The sequence below is a fragment of the Chiloscyllium punctatum genome, chromosome 24, assembly GCF_047496795.1.
Source record: "Chiloscyllium punctatum isolate Juve2018m chromosome 24, sChiPun1.3, whole genome shotgun sequence".
NCBI classification, from domain to species: Eukaryota; Metazoa; Chordata; class Chondrichthyes; order Orectolobiformes; family Hemiscylliidae; genus Chiloscyllium; species Chiloscyllium punctatum.
Window position 1 is genome coordinate 83,363,919 of NC_092762.1, and position 22,059 is coordinate 83,385,977.

The 22,059-nt window shown below is 45.2% G+C and overlaps 1 protein-coding gene across 1 annotated transcript in view; it reads right to left on the reverse strand.

The window, feature by feature from the left end:
- Positions 1-11,016: 11,016 nt before the first annotated feature.
- Positions 11,017-22,059, reverse strand: part of ncanb (neurocan b) — a 269,869-nt gene continuing 258,826 nt past the window's right edge. Inside the window, exon 15 of the mRNA XM_072594330.1 lies at positions 11,017-20,912. Coding sequence (XP_072450431.1) covers positions 20,797-20,912 — 116 coding nt within the window. The 3' untranslated portion in view covers positions 11,017-20,796. The remainder of the gene's footprint in view (positions 20,913-22,059) is intronic.

Below are 22,059 nucleotides of genomic sequence, written 5' to 3' on the forward strand. Positions count from 1 at the left end.
TAGGTGGATACTTATCAAGGACCTGCAGTAGCTGTTCCTTGAATAAGCTCCACATTTCAAGAGTGTCCATCCCCTGCAGTTTCTTTCCCCATCCTATCATCCTAATCTTCCCTAATCACACTATAGTTGCCTTTTCCCCAGTTATACCTCTTTTTCTGAGGTATATGCCTATCCCTGCCAATTCCTATTGTAAATACAACCGTGTTGTGGTCACTATCGGCAAAGTGCTCACCTATCTCCAAATCTAACACCTGGCCAGGTTCATTCCCCAGTACCAAATCCAATATGGCATCTCCCCTTGTTGGCCTGTCTACATACTGTCAGGAAACCCTCCTGCACACATTGAACAAAAACTGACCCATCTAAACTATTTGAACTATAGTATTCCCAGTCAACATTGGGGAAGTTAAAGTCCCCTGTAACAACTGCCCTCTTACTATCGCTCCTATCAAGAATCATCTTTGCTATCCTTTCTTTTACATCCCTAGAACAATTCGGGGGCCTATAGAAAACTCCCAACAGGGTGACCTCTCTTTTCCTGTTTCTAACCTCAGCCCAAACTACCTCAGTGGATGGGTCCTCAAACATTCTCTCAGCTGCTGTAATACTACCCTTGACTAACAATGCCACACCCCCACCTCTTTTATAATCTTCTCTGTTCTTACTGAAACATCTAAATCCCTGAACCTGCAACAATCATTCCTTTCCCTGTTCTAGCCATGTCTCTGAAATGGCCACAACATCGAAATCCCAGGTACCAACCCATGCTGCAGGTTCACCCACCTTATTCCGGATGCTCCTGGCATTGAAGTACACACATTTCAAACCAACATCCTGATTGCCGGTGCCCTCTCATGACCTTGTGAATCTATCCCTGACCTCACTACCCTCATGATGTGGAGATGCCAGTGTTGGACTGGGGTGAACAAAGTTAAAAATCACACAACACCAGGTTATAGTCCAACAGGTTTAATTAGAAGCACACTGGCTTTTGGAGCGACGCTCCTTCATCAGGACACTACCACCTGATGAATGAGCGACGCTCCGAAAGCTAGTGTGCTTCCAATTAAACCTGTTGGAATATAACCTGGTGTTGTGTGATTTTTAACTCACTACCCTCAACCTCCTGGAGCTACAATTCAGGTTCCCATCCCCCTGCTGCATTCGTTTAAACTCCCCAAAGAGCATTAACAATTTTCACCCGAGGATATTGGTACCCCTCTGGTTCCGGTGAAAACCATCTTGTTTGTAGACAGGAAGAGCTCCAATTATCCAAGAATCCAAAGCTTCTCTCCTGCACCATCCCTGTAGCCACGTGTCCAGCTCTGCTCTCTCCCTGTTCCTCACTTCACTAGCACATGGCACGGACAACAAACCAGAGAAAACAACTCTGTTTGCTCCAGCTCAAAGATTCCACCCTAATTCCCTGAATTTCTGCCTTGGATCCCCACCTTTCTTCCTACCTATGTTGTTGGTGCCCATGTGGACCACGACTTGGGGCTGCTCCCCCTCCCCCTCAAGGATTCCAAAAACACGATCCGAGACATTATGAACCCTGACACCTGGGAGGCAACACACCAATTGTGAGTCTCTCTCTTTCCCACATTATGGAACTAATGGATAATTTTCCAAGACAGCTCTGAGCTTGCTGGAAGGATTTGTCCAAATTAGTTCCATTAGAACATAGAACATAGAGTAGTACAGCACAGTAAATGCCTTGATGTTGTACCAGTCTTTCATTCTACTCTAAGATCAGACTAACCTACATACACTGCATTGCACTAACTTCCCAGTGCCGATCCAAGAGTCGCTTAAATGTCCCTAATGTATCTGACTCAACTACCACTGCTGGCAGTGCATTCCACACACCCATCACTCTCTGTGTAAAGAACCGACATCTGACATCTCACCAAAACCTTCCTCCAATCACCTTAAAATTATGCCCCTTCATGATAGCCCTTTCTGCCATGGGAAAGAGTCTCTGGCTATCCACTCTACCTATGCCTCTCATCATCTTGTACACCTCTATCAAGTCACCTCTCATCCTTCTTCACTCCAGTGAGAAAAACCCTTCCTCAACCTTTCTTCATAAGACATGCCCTCCAGTTCAGGCAGCATGCTGGTAAATCTCCTCTGCACCCTCTCGAAAGCTTCCATATCCTTCCGACAATGAGTTGACCAGAACTGGACACAATATTACAAGTATGGTCTAACTAGGGCTCTGTAGAGTTGCAGCTTAACCTCGTAGCCCTTAAATTCAATCCCCCTATTAATGAAAGCCAACACACCATATGCCTTCTTAACAACCCAATTAACATGGATGGTACCTTTGAGGGATCTATGGACATGGACCCCAAGATCCCTTTGTTCCCACACTGCCGAGAATCCTGCCTTTCACCCTGTATTCTGCACTCAAATTTAACCTTCCAAAGTGAATCACTTCACACTTTTCCAGGTTGAATTCCATCTGCCACTTATCAGCCCAGCTCTGCTTCCTGTCACTGTTCCATTGCAACCTGCAACAGCCCCCCACACTATCTACCACTCCACTAACCTTCGTGTCATCGACAAACTTATGAGCCCACCCTTCCACTTGCTCATCAAAGTCATTTATGAAAATCACAAAGAGCAGAGGTCCCAAAAACAATCCCTGTGGAACACCGCTGGTCACCGAGCTCCAGGCTGAATACTTTCAGTCTACCACCACCCTCTGCCTTCTAAGGACCAGCCAATTCTATATGCAGGTTAGAGTGGTGCTGGAAAGCACAGCAGGTCAGGCAGCATCCGAGAAGCAGGAAAATCGATGTTTTGGGCAAAAGCCCTTCATTAGTCCCACACCTCTGCACTCAAACCCACCCCTCCAACCGCAACAAGGACAAAACCCCCCTGGTCCTCACCTTCCACCCCACCAACCTTTGCATAAACCACATCACCCACCAACATTTCTACCACCTACAAACAGACCCCACCACCAGGGATATATTTCCCACCCCACCCATTTCTGCTTTCTGTAAAGACCGTTCCCTCCGCAACTACCTGGTCAGGTCCACACCCCCCACAACCCACCCTCCCATCCTGGCACCCTCCCCTGCCACCGCAGGAATTGCAAATCCTGTGCCCACACCTCCTCCCTCACCACCATCCAAGGCCCCAAAGGAGCCTTCCACATCCACCAATATCATTTATTGTATCCGCTGCTCCCGATGCGGTCTCCTCTACATTGAGGAGACTGGACACCTTCTCGCAGAATGCTTTAGGGAACATCTCCGGGACACCCGCACCAATCAACCACACCGCCCTATGGCCCAACATTTGAACTCCCCCTCCCACTCTGCCGAGGACATGCAGGTCCTGGGCCTCCTTCACCGCTGCTCCCTCACCACCCGACTCCTCGCAGAAGAACGCTTCATCTTCCGCCTCGGAACACTTCAACCCCAGGGCATCAATGTGGACTTTATTAGTTTCCTCATTTCCCCTTCCCCCACCTTAGCCCAGTTCCAATCCACCAGCTCAGCACCATCCTCATGACCTGTCCTACCTGGAAATTTTCCTTCCCACCTATCCTCCCCACCCTCCTCTCTGACCTATCACCTTTACCCCACCTCCATCCACCTATTACACTCTTAGCTACATTAACCCCAGCTCCACCCCCTCCCATTTATCTCTCCACCCTGGATGCTCCCAGCCTTATTCCTGATGAAGGGTTTTTGCCCGAAACATCGATTTTCCTGCTCCTCGGATGCTGCGTGACCTGCTTTACTTTTTCAGCACCACTCTAATCTTGACTCTGAGCTCCAGCATCTGCAGTCCTCGCTTTCACCCAATTCTGTATCCAGACAACCAGATTTCCCTGTATCCCATACCTCCTTGCTTTCCGAATGAGCCTACCTCGGGGCACCTTATCAAACATCTTGCTAAAATCCATATACACTACCCCACTGCTCTACTCACGCTGAGTCTCCCTGTCTTCAATGCCTTTGGATTTTCATTCTCCTTAAACCCAAGAAACAATGAAATCAGAAAAGGTTATTTCACTCCTTAATCATCCGCTTGTATCTGTTAAAACTGCTGGGGATTTGACAGCAAATCTTCCCGCTCGAAGCAAATTGTTTGAATAAATGAAAATCTTCTGGAAAATAGAAACATGGGAATTAGGAGCAGGAATAGGGAATTCAGCCCTTCAAGCGTGCTCTGACATTTAACATGATCATGGCTGATGGTCTCATGGTGGCTCAGTGGCACTGCTACCTCACAGCACCAGGGGCCTGGGTTTGATTCCTGCCTCAGGCCTCTGTCTGTGTGCAGTTTGCATGTTCTCCCCGTGTCTGCGTGGGTTTCCTCCGGGTGCTCCGGTTTCCTCCCACAATAGGTTAGTTGAATTGGCCATGCTAAATTACCCATAGTGTTCAGGGAGGTGCAGGTTAGGCGCATTTGTCAGGGGTAAAATGTAGAATAATAGGGGAGGGGGAAATGGGTCTGGGTGGGTTGCTCTTTGGATGGTCTGTGTGGATTTGTTGGGCCTGTTTCCACACTGTAAGGATTCTATGATTATCATAATCTCAACTCCACTCTCCTGTCTGCTCCCCATGGCTCTTTATCCTGCCTTTCATCAGAAATGTATCTATTTCTTTCTTAAATCTGTTGATTGATTCTGCTTCCACTGCACTCTGGGGCAGTGAATTCCACAGATTCACAACCCTCTGAGAGAAATAGTTTCTCCTCATCTCAGTTTTGAACCGACCGTCTCTCGCTCTATATCTATGACCTCTTGTTCGTGGCTGTCCCACAAGGGGGAACCTATGTTCAACATTCACCTTATTAATCCCCCTGAGCATTGTATATACCTCAATCAGGTCTCCCTGTCATTCTTCTGAACCCCAGTGACTACAGGTCCAAGCCATTTAACTGCGCTTCATACAACAGCCGTTTCATCCCTGGAATCATCCTTGTGAACCCTCTTCTGAACTGCCTCCAGTGCCACTGCATCCTTCCTCAGGTAACAATACCAAAACTGGACACAGTATTCCAGGTGTGGACTCACCAACATTGTAACAACACTGCTATGCTTTTATGATCCAGTCCTTTTGCAATAAATACCACGATTCCATTTGCCTTTTTTATCCTCTGCTGCACCTGCACTTTCTGTGACTCATGCACAAAGACACCCAGATCCCTCTGCACTGACACACTTTGAATCCCCTTTGCATTTAATAATTTGCCCTTTTATTTCTCCAGCCAAAATGGACAGCCTCACACTTATCCACATTAAACTCCATCTGCCAGATTCAGGCCTATTCTCCCAGCCTGTCAATATCCATCTGTAAACTCTATATCTCCTCATCACAGCCGGCTTTCCCATCTGTTTTAGAATCATCCATCAACATTGCCAAGTTATGCTTTGCCCCTGTTTGCAGATCATTTTATATCATTTATATCACTTCAGTTAAATAATTTCTGCTGGAGTTTCAAACAAAATATTGTTCCCAGAACAGAGGAAGTTACGGGTGGGATTTAATTGAGGTGTTTAACATCATGCAGGGGTCTGATGGAGCAGACAAGGAGGAAGTGCTTTCACTGGCAGGAAAATGGAGAACAGGTCGACATGGATTTAAGGCATTGGCCAAAGAACAAACAGGAGAGAATAAGGAGGTTTTTTTTGTTTTATTCAGTGAGCTGTTGTCTGAAAAAGTGATGGAAGCAGGTGTAACAGCAATTTTCAAAAGGGGAATTGGATAAATACTTGCAAGAAGCAAAAAAGAATCATATAATCCCTACAATGTGGAAACAGGCCATTAGGTCCAACAAGTCCAACTCTGAACAATATCCCACCCAGCCCATTCCCCTACCCTATTACTCTATACTTCCCCCTAACTAAGGCATCTAACTTACACATCCCCAAACACTATGGGGCAATTTAACATGGCCAATCCACCTAACCTGCACATGTTTGGACTGTGGGAGGAAACCAGAACACCCGGAGGAAACCCACACAGACACAGGGAGAATGTGCAAACTCCACACTGACAGTCGCCCCAGGGTGGAATTGAACCGGGTCCCTGGCACTGCCAGGCAGCAGTGCTAACCACTGAGCCACCATGCCACCCACAAATACTTTCAGGAAAACAAATGGCGGAGGACTGGAAAATAGCAAAGGTGTGGCACAAACAGCATGTCCTTTCAAAAGCTAATAAACATGATGGGCCAAAGTAGACAAACAGGAGGCTGGAAGAACACAGCAAGCCGGGCAACACCAGGAGGAGGAGATGTCAATGTTTCTTCAGGGTGCTGGAGAAAGGTTAATTCCCGAAACGTTGACTTCTCCATCTCCTGATGCTGCCTGGCTTGCTGTGCTCTTCCAGCCTCCTGTTTGTCTACTTTGGATTCCAGTATCTGCAGTTTTTCTGTCTCTGACAACGATGGGCCAAATGGCCTCCTTTTAGGTTACGTGATTTTGTGGCTCCAGCCATTACCTCATTATCCATTTCTCTTATTTGTTTTTCTTTCTTTCACTGGGATGTGGGCATTGCTGCCAATACAAGCATTTGTTGCCACAATTGCTCGGAGTATCATAATCTTTATCGCTGAGCCTAGATTTATATTCCAGATTTATTAAATTGAATTTAAATTCTGCCAGCTGCTCTGGGCTCTGGCCCCTCACACAAGACGGGACAGCACTGGCAAAGGAGGCAGGCAAATACGGGCAGGTCTTAGCCCAGCGTGGGTGAACATGCCCAACATAGGGCAGAGCCAGTTCTCTTGGGTAAAGCCCAACACAGAGCATCTGCAGGCCCATGGCTTAAGAAAGGACTGTAATGTATGACCTTTTAATTTTGCTTTCCACTTGTATTGCTGAACCTTTTTGTAACTTATATCATTAGTGTTCTACCACTTTAATGAAGATTTTGTACCTAGGCACCTTGTACCTAAGATGGTGCCATCTGTAGTGACATTGTCGATTTGTATCCAGCGCCTGAGTACACAGGACAAAAAAAATCTAAAGCTAAAGCTAAATCTAAATCTGAACAAGCACATTGAGTTGGAAAGAAAAGACAGGTTCCATTTTTAAAAATCGTTTATTCTAACAACCAAAGTTCAGTACATAAAAACACAAGGTTCCCAGAATGCAGATTATTCACAGCACACTGACTAACACAAACACACCTGGAAATATTAACACTACGATGCAATAACACTCCAAAAAATAACAGAAATGAGGATCAATATTTTTCCCAATTCGGAGCAACCCTTGAAATGTGTGTTCGGTGAATTTCAGAAAATGCTCTCCGTTTGGGACAAACCTGTTGTGATACACGCACACAACTTATGGGGATTTCCCATCGACATGAACATAACACGCAAACCCATTCTTCAGTAGTCACCAAGCTACAAGAGATGTGGGACTTTAGAATTTGGGTCACCAGTCAGGCTTTAAACCATTGGGTTTTGGATCAGACTGTGCTTTCTATGTTAGGGATGATCCAGGAAACACTACAGTCTCCATTTTAGACTCGACTAAGATAAAACTGTATTTCTTTCCCTCTCACACTGGTTGTGTGCCTGTTGGTTGCTAATTGTTAGAATTTCCTTCTCATGAGTTTCTAGGAACAGAATTAAAGCAACAATTGACACCACCCCTCATTCCATGGAAACCTCAACCCACCCAGACAACCAAAAACAAGTGCCGTAAAACGCAACATCCTTGATTAATTCACGCTCCAATATCCAGGAAGGAAGGGCTTGTAAGACTGTGTGACCTCAAGGAACCCCAAAGGTGCTTCATAGTCAATGAAATACTTTCAACATATTGTCATTGTTGTCACGTAGGGCAGCTAATTCGCGCACCCATATTTCTTGTTCATTTGGGCACTCTGGTTGGTTTGAATACTGATTAGTATCAAGAGACCCTTTAGAAAATACTTCTGCCCAGCTAAACTGAATATGGTATCGACTTTCCATAGGTGTGAACTGAATAATGGAGCAAGGAGATTTTCGTTCTGTCTTAGGTGATTGGAATGTCAACAATAATGTACCTCTACTGGTGCTCATTGATTACTCATCAATCGTCCAAGGTATTTGGTCACTTTTAGATCAATGGTCACAGCTATTGACTTGACATCCACATTTGCAGATGGAGCCCAGGTGCTAAATTTCTATGTTTGCTTCTCTCCTTGTCTCTCACTCCCACATATTCCCGAGGCAGAGAGACATTGGATGGAGAACTGAGGGAGACCAAGGCGTGTGGGAGATGGGGAAGGCAATAGACTGGCTTCCAGCGAGATAGTCATAGGAGACAACGTGGGAGAGCTGGCAGGACGAGGGGGAAAGGATTTAGAGAGGGGTCTAGGGAGAAGTGTAAGTCGGCCAGTAGGACACAGGATGACAGCAACTGCTGTAAAGTCAAAGAAACGTCTGGCTGGTGGTTGTATGAGACGGAGTTGCCATGGCAACCATCATTTGCTGCAATAAATACTCAGCTTTAAGTCTCGACCTTGAATTTACATTATTTTGTGAAATGTATGTTCATAGATTTGCTGAGAAGGACTTTACAAATAGAATTCTTGTCTTGTGACAACACCAGTGACCCCAGTTTACAGCACGCTTCCATTTTAACATCTTACAAAGTATTTACAGTGCAGAAACAGGCCATTCGGCCCACCTGCTGTTCCTATTCCTCATGAGCGTCCTCCCACTCTCTCTTCATTGTATCCCATCAGCGCAGTTTTCCAGTCTTTTCCAATGCTAACCCTTGTCTGCTTCTCTGGTTTCCCATTCAATGTATCATCATCAAACTCTTTAACCAGTCACTGCCCCAATGAATTCCACTTTTTCACTGATCTTTGGGCGAAGGAATTCCTCCCAAATTCCTGATCAGATTTATGACAACGGGAAAGTGAAGGTGAAGAAGGGGCTTTGATAAATGGCTAGTAATTAGGGAGAAGGGACTCAGGGGTCAGGGAAGGAGGGGGGGTCACTGGTGACAGATGAGCAGGCGGGGAGGGTCGGAGGGAAGGGGAGGGAATGTTCTCGGATAACACTTCCCAACCCACTCGGACAGGGCACTCGGAATTATGTTACCAAGTCCAGCTGCTTGTATTCCTGAAGATCTTCATCCTGTGATCTCATCCCCTGAGTTCCATTGTTCTTCATAATTGATAAATTAAACAGTTCAAAGAACATTCAAATAAAATCCAGTTTTCAACACCAATCACATTCCTTTTCTTGCCAGGTTGTCCTGAAGATTAATTACTATCTTTAGTAATTTCAGAGGATGTCGTTGAGGAGGTGGGGTTGGGGACGTGTTGGTTGGGGAGGTTGGGGGTGGGCCGTTGTGGTGGTGGTGGGTGGGGAGCAAGGTGGGAATCTGATTGAAACTTACAGAATACTAAGAGGCCTGGATAGAGTGGACGTGGAGAAGATGTTTCCACAAGTAGGAGAGACTAGGACCAGGGGGTACAGTCTCCCAGAGTGTAGGGAGAACTGACTAGAAGCCAGAGGGTGGTGAATCTTTGGAACTCATTGCCATAGAGGGCTGTGGAGACCAAGTCACTGAGTGTCCTTAAGACAGAGATAGGTAAGTTCTTGATTAATAAGTGGATCAAGGGTTACGGGGAGAAGGCAGGAGAATGGGATTGAGAAACATACCAGCCATGATCAGATGATGAAGAAGACTCAATAGGCCGGAAGGCTTAAGTCTGCTCCTACAAAATGGTCTTATGGAAGCTTCAGGACAAGCTCAGTTTAGTTACCTGGGAAACGGAGAATGTTGGTATTCATGTACCCAGGCCAAGTGGGAGAATCCCTTTCAGGGGGTGGAGGCAGCTACTCAAATGTCCCTGAGCAACCAACAGCCCAGTCAGGCCTGTTAAGAATTTCACTGATCTTGCTGATTCCACTTGGTGGCCCAACTCTAATCCTGCCAGAAGAATTGGGCTCCTCCAGTCCAAAGAATACTCAATACAGGACTCAAAACGTTGGCTCGGTTTCTCTCTGCAGAGATAATGCCAGACCTACTGGATTTCTGAGGTACTCCTTGTTTTTATTTCAGATTTCCTGCATCTGCAGTAGTTTTTCCTTTAGATTAGATTCCCTATAGTATGGAAACAGGTCCTTCAGCCTAACAGGTCCACACTGACCCTCTGAAGAGTAACCCACCCAGACCCATTCACCACATCTACCCCTGACTATGGGCAATTTAGCATGACCAATTCACCCTAACCTGCTAATTGTGGGAGGAAACTGGAGCACCCGGAGGAAACCCACGCAGACACGGGGGGAATGTGCAAACTCCACACAGTCAGTCGCCCAAGGCTGGAATCAAACCTGGGACCCTGGTGCTGTGAGGCAGCAATGCTAACCACTGAGCCACCATGAAGCCCAAACTGGGGCCTCACATATTAAGGGATGCCTACTTAGTCGTCATTGAAATAGAACCCTTTCTCACCCTTTCCTTAACCCAGCACTGACTGCCCTCCAGTGCCTCAACAAGATTACTTTTCTTCACAGTGTGGGGGAGGGGGGGGGCGTCAGTCAGTGTTTGCCTGGCTAATCAACCAGGAGTTGGCATCACAGGCAAGCCTCAACCGATACCCCTTATCCCCTTTCAATAAGTGCCATAGGGAATGGTGTCATTAACCTGTCTTTGACCACCCCTTTACCATTACTAAATTTACTCAGTAACAAACAACAGGGGAACAAGCCTGGGCTCTTATCCAATATGTACAATATTGTTTAGAAAATGACCTCTAGTAAATAAAGAATAAATTAAAAGCATATAAACAGGATTCATAGGTTTCAGTCCATTGTTCCAAGTACATAGAACATAAACCCAGAAATAGGCGAGATAAAAACAATGACTGCAGATGCTGGAAACCAGATTCTGGATTATTGGTGCTGGAAGAGCACAGCAGTTCAGGCAGCATCCAAGGAGCAGCGAAATCGACGTTTCAGGCAAAAGACCTTTTCCTGATGAAGGGCTTTTGCCCGAAAAGCCGATTTTGCTGCTCCTTGGATGCTCCCTGAACTGCTGTGCTCTTTCAGCACCACTAATCCAGAACCAGAAATAGGCCAATCAGCCCATCTGATCAGTGCCGGTCTTTATGTTCCATATCAGCCTCCTTCCATTCCCCTTCACGTTACCTTATTAAAGTATCTTTGAATCGCTTTCTCCTTCCTCCACATACTCAACTCCCACTGAATGACCAACTTGTCATCTCTGAGCAACGTCAGGAGGTTAGAAAGTCCAACTGCTCACAACCATTTTCCAACTTATCTTAAAGTAAGATTTTGTGAGGTATCAGAACATTGAAGGCAAGGCAGCCTGGAGCATGAAGAGAATCAGTACTTGCTTCATACCCGTGATTTATAACCCTCATTGGCATTCACTAAATGGAACCTGTTTATACAAAACACAAGATAAGTTTAAACACATAACAGAAGAACATAAGAATTAGGAGCAGGAGGAAGTCATCTGTCCCTGCTCCACCATTCAATAAGATCGTGGCTGATCCTTTCGTGAACTTAGCTCCACTTACCTATTTGCTCACCTTAACCCTTAATTCCTTTACTATTCAACTTTGCCTTAAAAACATTCAGTGAGGCAGCCTCAACTGCTTCACCGGGACAGGGAATTCCACAGATTCACAACTTGTTGGGTGGAGACATTCCTCCTCAACTCATTCCTAAGTCTGCTCCCCCTTATTTTGGGGATGTGCCCCCTAGTTGTAGTTTCACAACCTCACTGTTCCTGTCTCCGAAAGCATCTCTCATCCTATTATACATGGCTCAAAATACACAGAACAGGATTGTAGGTGTCTCCAGCTGCCTTCAGTGGGGGGAGTAGAGGATGAGATTGAGGGTGCCAAGGGAGGCACATCAAGGACTACCTCGTGGTACTGTGGTACTGTTCCCCGGCTGGGGGTGGGGGTGGGGGGTGGGGGAGGGGAAGAGAGAGAGTGAGAGAGAGGGAGAGAGAACTGCCACCTCCCTGGTTCTGAAGATGGGTCACTCCGTCAAATGTTTCCCTCCACAGATTCTGCCCGGCTGACTGAGTTTCTCCAGCAATTTCTGTTTTCCCTGCAGCTCTCCAGCCTTTGGCCTTCCTTGTGCCCTGCAGGGCCTGGACAACACAGTCAAGATGGTAAATCCAGTCACCGTCGTCTCATTCTCGCAGTATGGAGAGGTGACTGGTGGTGAGTTTGACCTGAGGGTCATCACGCCTCGTGTGAGGGTGAGGTTGAGGAGAGAGAACTTGCACAGTAACCCCAGCTGGATGTGGGAATTCAACCCAGACTGTCGATACTACTCTGCTGTGCAAACCAGCCTACCAGCCAACTGAGCTAACCAGCCTCTAGTATTAGTGTATCATTTGATAGGTTTCTACTGTTTTTACAAAGTTAATGGTCTATTAGTTTTTACCTTTAAAGGGGAACTTCTTGATTCTTTGTTGACACTATTCTATTCACAGGCCATTTGGCCCAACCGCGCATTCTGGTCTTTATGCTCCTCATAAGCCTCGTTCTATATCTTCTTCATCCCACTGCATCTTCTTATCCTCCTATTTTTCCTAATCCTGGCTCCTACTCCCATCGTATCAGCTAACTCACATTCCAGCACTTTTTTTAGTCTCAGCACAGTGTTGGGAGATGGGGACAAACCAGCATCTCTTGAGTTTAATTTTGCTGAAATAAAGGAGGAGAACACACCACCACCTACATCAATGGGGGAGGGTTGGGAACATTAAGTTCCTCGGAGTAACGATAACTGACAACCTGTCCCTGGACTTCCCACATCGATGCGACAGTCAAAAAGGTACAATGCCTCCTCTTCCTTAGGCAGCTCAAGAAATTCAGCATGTTCATAAGGACCCTCACCAACTTCTCCAGATGCACCACTGAAGGCATATTGTCCGGCTGCGTAACAGCCTGATACGGTAACTGTTCTGCCCAGGACCATAAGAAACTACAGGAAGTTGTGTGCATAGCCCAGACCATCCCATGGCTCACTGCTGCAGAAAGCCTGTCAATATCATCAAAGACCCATTGTATCCCAGTAATGCTCTCCTACAACCTCTTCTGTCAGGCAGAAGATACAGAGGCTTGAACACACACACCAGCAGGTTCAGGAACAGCTGCTTCTCGGCCATTATTAGAGTATTGAATGGACTCTCTATCTTCAAATAATGTTGATCTTGTTTAGTGCACACCCTGTGTAATGTAATCTGTGTGCTTCTATCCAAATTTTCTTTCACCCTATGATCTCTACGTCATTGCTTACTATGAACTGCTTGCAAACAAAGCTTTTCACTGTACTAAGTTTGATTTATGGTCACGTGTACCTATCAAATCAAAGAAATTGCATTGGAGAGTGATTTGCACATAGAGTTCCAGGAATGAGAAACTTCCCCAATGAGGGTAGGCTGAAGGAGTTAGGACTGACCTCCTTGGAGAGAAGACGGCTGAGAGGAGACCTGATAGAGGTTTTTGAAAGCATGAGCAGGCTGGACAGAGTAGATAGAAAGGAACAAGAACAAGCAGGCATAGATTTGAAGTAATGTGTGAATGAAGCAAGGGGGGTGTGAGAAAAACATTTTCATTCAGAGAGTAGTTAGGGTCTGGAATGCAGTGCCTGGAAATGTGGGGGGCGCAGGTTCAACAGAAGCACTCAGGAGGGGCGTTTGGATGGAAATAACATGCAAAGGGTATGGGCATATAGCTGGAGAGTGGCACAAGTAAATGATGCTTATTTGAAGAGGTAGTGCAGGCATGATGGGCTGAATGGCCTCCTTTTGTGCTGTAACAATTCTGTGATTTAGTGAGTGGTAACAGCTACAGTAAAGCCTGCGATTGGCAGCAGGAGGAATCCTGGAGCACTGTGGGTGGGGTCAAAGCTGCGGGTTTCAGGTGACACGGACACTACCATGTGTACACACTGCTGGAAGGGGGGTGTCAAAGGTCACAGGGAAACCAACAACCAGCTGGAAAGGGAAGCACAGGCCTATACAAAACTGAAAACAAAATATACCTTTTTTATTCTTTCATAGGATGAGGGCATTGCTGACCAGCATATACTGCCCAGCCCGAAGTACCCAGGGGGCCATTAAGAGTCAACCATATTGCTGTGGGTCAGGAGTCACATGTAGGCCACACTAGGTAAGGATGGCGGTTTCCTTCCCTTTAGGGCATTAGCGAACCAGATGGGGTTTCCCCTGACATTCAACAATTCAGTCTTCATTAGACCCTTAATTTCAGATTCTTTATTGAGTTCAAATTCTACCATCTGCCAATGGCAGGATTTGAACCTGAGGCCCCAGAACATCAGCTGGGTTTTTTGATTAATAGACTAGTGGTTGTACCACTAGGCCTTTGCCTCCCCTGTCTTCAACAGTGAAGATTAAGCGACAGATCAATTTGAGGAGTTGAAGTTCAGAGAAGGAGTTGACAGGATAAATTGAGAGAACCTATTTTGATTTGATTTGATTTATTATTGTCATGTGTACCAAGGTACAGTGAAAAAAATGTTGTCTCATGTGCTTTACAGGCAGATTGTACTGTACAAGTGCATCAGGGTAACAGAACAGAGTGCAGGATGTGGTGTTACAGCTGCTGAGAGAGAGAGAGATAGAGCAGAACTATCATTAAAGAGGTCCATTCAATACTCTGATAACAGTTCTTCAATCTCTTTGTACATCACCTGGAGGGAAGGAGGCAGGTGGTTGGGAGTAGCAGGTGAGAAACAAGAACTGAGATTCACATCAGTCTATTCAGGGGTGGTGTCAGGAAGCACTTCACTCTGCACAGAACAGGAGTGGCAATCTAGAACTCTCTCCTTCAAGTCCACAGCTTCCTAAAAGTGACCATGCAAGTAGATAGAGTGGGAAAGAAGACATATGACTAGATTCCCTACAGTGCAGAAACAGGCCCAACAAGTCCACACCGACCCTCTGAAGAGCAACCCACCCAGACGCATTCCCCTACTTTCACCCCTGACTAATGCATCATTTTCCCAGAGTTGAAACGTCTAATACTAAGGGATATGCATTTAAGATGAGAGGGGACAAATTCAAAGGAGATGTGAGGAGCACGTTTTTTACAGAGAGTGTGGTAGGCGTCTGGAATGCACTGCCAGGGGGGGGGGTGGAGGCAGATATGTTCGAGGCATTTAAGGGGCTTTTAGATAAACACATGAATATAAGTGGAATGGAGGGATATGGACCAAGGACAGGCAGATGGGATTAGTTTAATTTGGAGTCGTGTTCAGCACAACATTGTGGGCCGAAGGGCCCATTCCTGTGCTGTACGATTCCATGTTCTATGTCTTTGAGGCTGGGGATGGCAGGGAGATCAATAGACTGTTGCAAACCTGAGATTGGGAGGTTTTGTTGCTTCGACAGGTGTATTAAGTGTACGGATGAAGGTGGGGAGATGGAGTTGATACAAGTTAACTGTGATCATCACGCTCAGAAATCAAAAGGCCTCAATGTGCTGGTCCTTTCGGGTTTTTGATCAGACACAGCACAGTTCAGCAGACTAGGGACATCTTGCTTTTTAGTAGAAAAGCATAACGTTAATCCAACATACGGGGCCCCGAATGCAGAGTGAAGTCGGAAAGTAAAGGTGGAACCCGCAGCCAGAACAGGTTGACATAAGAGGCTCAGACAAACTCAGAAATTTAAACATGAAGGAGGTTTTCATTTATGTAGCAACTTTCACAATGTCAGGACATCCAAAAGCACCTTCCAGCCAATAATGCACATCCCACACACAATTTCCACAACAGAAATCAGATCATTACCTGTTCATCTGCTTTCTTTCTCATGATGGTTAAGGAATACATATTGATCAGGACAACGGGGAGAATTCCCTGATTTTTTTTCCATTAATGCAAAAGGTTAGTTTATACCCAACTACCCAAAGCCAGGCTTTGATTTAAAGTTCCATCTAAAAGACAGCAGCTCCAAGCGTGCATTGGCGTGCTCCCTCGTTCCTGGAGCTGACAGTAAGGCCAGAGTTCGTGTGTGCCCTGATGTTGTTGTAAATTCAGCAATCCAGTCTCAGAGGCGAGAGTGCTCCCACCTCACCCTCCTGCCCACATCTCAACTCAGCAAGTCAGGCTCAACACAGTCAGAGAAAACAACCTGAACACCTCATCTGAAGTAGAAATACTTTAAACAAACAGTTCACAAGGCTGAATGGATGACATGGAACTGTTGGAGGGTAGAAATAAATCAAAGGTAAAGATGAGCAGGAAGAAGTTAACGGGCTGTGAGGATGGGGAGGGTGGACCAGTCAGTGGGTATCAGGGACGGGGAGCGATAGTGGAGGTGACTGGTGATGCAGTTCCCTGGCCAGAGGAGGTGGAAACCCAAAGATTGCAGAGTGGCTCAGTGGTTAGCACTGCTGCCTCATAGTGCCAGGGACCCAGGCTCGATTCCACTCTCGAGTAACGGTCTGTGTGGAGTTTTCATGGTCTCCCTGTGTCTGCCCAGGCTTTTCCAGAATCTAAAGATGTACAGGTTAAGGTGGATTGGCCATGCTAAATTGTCCCATAGTGTCTAGGGATGTTCTGGCTAAATTAGCCATGGGAAATGCAGGGTTACAGGGATAAAGTAAGGGACTGGGTTTGGGTGGGATGCTGTTCAGAGGGGTGGTGAGGACTCAATGGGCTGAATGGCCTGCTTCCACACTGTAGGGTTTCTCTGAAGGTAAACTGTTGCATTTGAATGTGTGGCCCTCCATGGTGGAACAGCCTCTCATTTCCTATTCAGTGCCGCATTCTGGCTAATTCCACCATCACTCAGTAACCCCTCTCCCCCAGAGCCCTGTCTTACTGACTACAGTTACCATCTTTTTCTGCTTAAGCTCAAAAATAATCAGCAGGTGTCAAATCAAAGAAGTAAGATTCCCATTTTAAAGGTGGTTCTGGATGGAAATATTTATCTATTTCTGGAATAGAGTCATAGAGTCAGAGTCGTACAGCACGGAAACAGGCCCTTTGGCCCAACCTGTCCATGCCAACCAGGTTTCCTAAACTGAATCATCCTATTTGCCTGCATTTATCCCAGATCCCTCTAAACCTTTACTATCCTGCCCAAATGTCTTTTAAATATTACAATGGTATTGGGGCAGCTTGTTCCACACACACACTCCTCTGTGTGAAAACATTACTCCACAGGTTGCTCTTAAATCTTTCCCCTTTCACCTTAAACTTATACCCTCTCAGTTTAGACTCCCCTAGCCTGGGGAAAAGACCTTGACTACTCACCTTAAAAAATCCTTTCATCTGATAATGGTCATGTGGGATGTCAACACATTGGAGCAATAAATCCTCTCAAAACTCGCTAACATAGGAACAAATTTGGCCGTGTATTAATTGAGCAAAATAAAATTCAAACAGGGCTGCACAGACGAGACGCAGAGTGGGTAATTGCCCAGGTTGGACCTCTAGAACCAAGGACCAGAATCTCAGGATCCAGGGTAACCCATTGAGGACAGAAGTGGGAACATTTTTCTTCATTTAAAGATTCATGAATCTGTGGAATTCTCTACCACAGAAGGCTGTGGAGGCCAAGTCATGGAATATATTCAAGGAAGAGATAGATACATTTTCCGGTTTTAAAGGCATTGGAAGTCTAGGGAGAAAGCAGGAATATGATATTCCATGTTTCTACGCATTGTCTCCACTATTCAATGAGATCATGGCTAATCTGATAATCCTCAACTCTATTTTCCAAACTTTTCCCATAACCCTTGATTCCCTTACTGATTAAACATCCGTCTATTCCAACCATGAATATACTTAATGACGCGGTCTCTACAACCCTCAATGGTAATGATTCATTATCCCCTCCTCATCTCTGTCTCTAATCGGTGACGCCTTATTCTGAGATGATGCCCTCTGTTCCTAGACTCTCCCGCAGGGGTAAACAACCTCTCCACATCAACCCAAGAGTCCTAAGAATCTTTACTGTCAATAAAGTCACCTCACATTCTTCTAAACGCGAATACGTACAGGTCCAAACTACCCAAACTCTCCTCATCAGACAGTCCTCCAAACCCAATAGCAGCCCAGTGAATCTTCTCCGCACTTAATGTAATTATTTCTTTCCTTATGTAAGGGGACCAAAATTGGTCGCAGTGTTCCAATTGTGGTTTGGCTAGTATCGTGTGTGGTTTAAACAAGACTTCCCTTTTTTTAACTCCATTCCCTTTGAAATAAAAGCCAACAGCCCATCCTGGCTTCCCAATGTGGGGTTAATAAATGAATCATTCTTAATCTTAGGAAAGCTTTTGGAACAGGGCGAACGGGGCGAAATCCATGTTAGGGAAACATATTCTGCAAAACTCTACACCCCAGTCTGAGATCTGGACCAGTAACTTCTGAGGTCTGTGTCCAGTGTAAAATTCAGGGTGAAGGAGCATGAACAAACATAGGACAGTAGTCCCATTGTGTTTAAACATCAATCAACTACACTGCAATCTGACAGAGTGAAAGCAGGAAGCACTGACCATGAACCTGCCATTAACTAGATACTGTGCTTGTTGACTAACTAATGGTGAACCTGGATTCTGAATGCAGGCATGAAGATTTGGCTTGGAAAGTAGGGACCTGGGACAAGATTCATATGGTCCTGCCACCCAAGCTCAAGAGTTGAGAGTGCGTTGCTGGAAAAGCGCAGCATGTCAGGCAGGTATATGCTGCCTGACCTGCTGTGCTTTTCCTTCAACACATTCTCAACTCTGATCTCCAGCATCTGCAGACCTCACTGTCTCCAAGCTCAAGAGTTGCCAACCCTGCAGGATCTGCCTGGTAAACAAAACCTTTCACTGTACTTCGGTACATGTGACAATAACAAATCAAATCAAATCAACTGCGATAGGAGAAAGACATCAAAACCAATTTTAAAGAATTGCGTGATTTTTGTTAGAACGTTTTTTTGTTTGTTGGCTGTAAGAATTTTTAATCAAGTTGTTCAGAAGCGCTGTGACACACCTCTGAAGCAGGTGGGACTTGAACCTAGAACTCTTCACCATTGTCTGCACAAGAGTCCCAAAAGCACACCAGCGCATTCCCACAGATATTCCAATCAAACTGTTCAGTTGTGTTGTGACACACTTCTGTGTCAGGTAAAAGACTTCAATACAGACCTCCTGCCTCAGAGATAGTGACACTACTTGGGCACCACAAAAACCCTATTTGCCAGCTGCATCCTGAGTGAGGATAAGAGGGTCTAGACTGACAATCAAGTATTATCCCGTTGGGTAATTGTTGTTTTCTCAATGGGGGCCAATGGGAGAAGACTTGGGGCGGAACACTGGGAGGCAGGCGGTCACGTGATTTAACATCTTGGAGGAGCGGAGTTGGCAAATTTGGAGCAATCACATTCCGAACGCTCAGCTCTGCCTGAGTGGGATGGCAGAACTAGCTATTCACTGACTTGAACAAAGTGCGGTCAATGTGATGCATCATGTGATTAGATTGACCATGACCTGGCATCGCGAAAGGGTAGTAGGAGGCAGATGTGATCGTGGCTTTCGAAAGGAAGTCAGGTCAGTGCAGGATAGGAAAGTGTTTGCAAGGATACATGCAAAGGACTCAGGAATGGAATTAGTTAAATTGGGCTTGCAAAACACATCAGTTACTCAATGGGCAGAGTGGGCACCTCTTATGCTTTTCTTAGACTCCACAGTCTCCCTCTCTGGGAAAACCTCAGATCCTATGTAGGAAACAATGCCTAATTAACACTCCAAATATCAAAAACAAAAACGTACCTTTACCTGTGGCCATGAGGGTAAATCCACAAAGCTGCAAGATGAATAAATGCTAAGCTCAATGTCACTGAGCAGAACATCTGCCTATTTCTCGGGATCCTATGAACATCCCTTTCTCTCTGACTAGAGTCCAATCTTACTTTCCATGCCTAGCAATGATAGAAAGAACTTTCTTTCAATGGCTTGATGGATAAACGTATGATTGGCCCACACAAAATCAGGAGATTTCGAGTTTTAACTAGTGGTCAGTGCTGAGTTAGTGACTCCTGGGCTCAGTAGGAGCTGATGCCACTGACTATTCATTGAGTTCCGTTGGGGGAAGTGGGTGTTTGGATGTTCTCCACACAGGACGAGGCTCAACTGTGATTAATCCTTGACATGGACAATTAACTCCCCCCCCCAATTGAAAATCAAGCCACTGACATTTCCTTTAGGAATTGGCTTTAACTGGAGCATTTGCCAGTAACAAAACCCAATAAAGCATTTGTACAAAATCTCTCTGTCTGTTATTTAATGCAAGTGTTAACCTGTTTTTAATTAACAGAGTTTAACAAGTTCAGAAAGAGTATGGCAAATACATTAATGGTTCTGTTACTAGCATGGCACAGTGCAGTTACATGGGGAAGTGTCTAACAGGGCCTATAATCAATCTAGTGTCTGTTTTGTTAAACCAACCTCATTTATAATCTAGTAAATCAGTTAACAGGAAGTACTATTGTGCCTTTTCCAATAGTAAAAGTTTACGGGATAGTCTTTTGTTTACAATTGAGATTAAAAGTTTGCTGATACTTCAGTGAACTTATTCACTGTTCTCATTTCACAACCACTGCCTGTCAGTCGAAAAGGTTTATCTTTAAGCCCCACAATTTTTTTTAGAAAAATACGTGACAGAATTCTCGGAAACTAAAAAAATCTACCCCTTCCTTCCCCTGAAGGGGTAGTGTTCGAAATGAAACATTTTGTAAGATTTCAGTATGTGAAGTGGCAATCCTGTTCCCCCCTCGTAACTCTGGCAGGCTCTCTGGTCTGCTCAGTAAAAGGGTTTCATATCCAGTTGATGCAAGTCCAGGTTCCTTTTGTGCTTTCGCTTGTCTTTCCTGCTGGATTTATGCTGGTGCCTTCGTGATCTGCGGTTACCGGATGTGGCTGGAGAGCAAAGGGTGATAGAGAAAACTGAAATTAGAAGTGGACCAAAGAATAGAATTATTTCCAAGAAGTTTCATGTCTCTACCAACCACTGTCTGCTCACTCTAATTCCACTTGTCTGCCTTTCCCCACATTGCTGGATTTCTTTCCATTTCAAGGAGTTGGATTAACTCTCTAAATAATGTTGCAGCTTCTTCTGTCAATTAAAACACTTTTATTATTGATTCTGTGACCTAATAAAATGTGTGTATAAATAGGCCTTGTGTTCACCATCCCTTTACCTTTTTCATAATAATCCTGAACCTTAACTTCCTACAGGGTTCACCCATCATTACAACTAAATATCCACTCAATCTCCTCACAAAAATATTCACAAATCATGTGTCGACGTTGAACTGTTTTACATGGGAATAAAGCTGGTGTTAGCAAAACTGACTATGGGGGCTTTCACATTTCTGTAAAAACCTAAATCGTTCACAGTATTCTTACAGGGAACAGAAGCCTACTAATCTTATCGTGCCTGCATCTATATGTGCCTTTGGTTTCACATGGAGTCTGGTTGACTATTAACTGGAATTTGAAGTGACTGAACATGAGGATTAGGCATGTAGGAGCAGGAGTAGGCCATTCAGCCCCTTCAGCCTGCTCTGTTGTTGTTAGACCATTCTACCTCAACACCATTTTCCTGTACTATCGCCTTTTATATGAAAATAGGAGCAGGAGTAGGCCCATTCAGCCCTTTGAGTCTGTCCCACCATTTAATAAGATCATCTGGCTTTGTCCCAATATCCCTTAAAAGCTTTATTTAACAAAAGGCATTTATCTTAGATTTAAAATTAACAACTGATCTAGCATCCACTGCCAGTTGTGGAAGGGAGTTCCAAACATTCACCATCCTTGTGCTCCCTTTAACATTTAGAAATCTATTGATGTCTGTCTTGAAGGTACTCCAGGGTTGAGCCTGCCCCCTCAGTGGTTAGAGAGTGCCAAAGCTTCATCACTCTCTGAATGAAGAAATTCGACTTCATCTCAGTCTGAAATGGGCTACTTTTGATTAAGGCTATCTGTTGTACTTAGGCAATTAGGGACGGGCATTAAATGCTGGCTTTGCCAGTGGTACCACACCTTGAGACTCAACACAAAGATA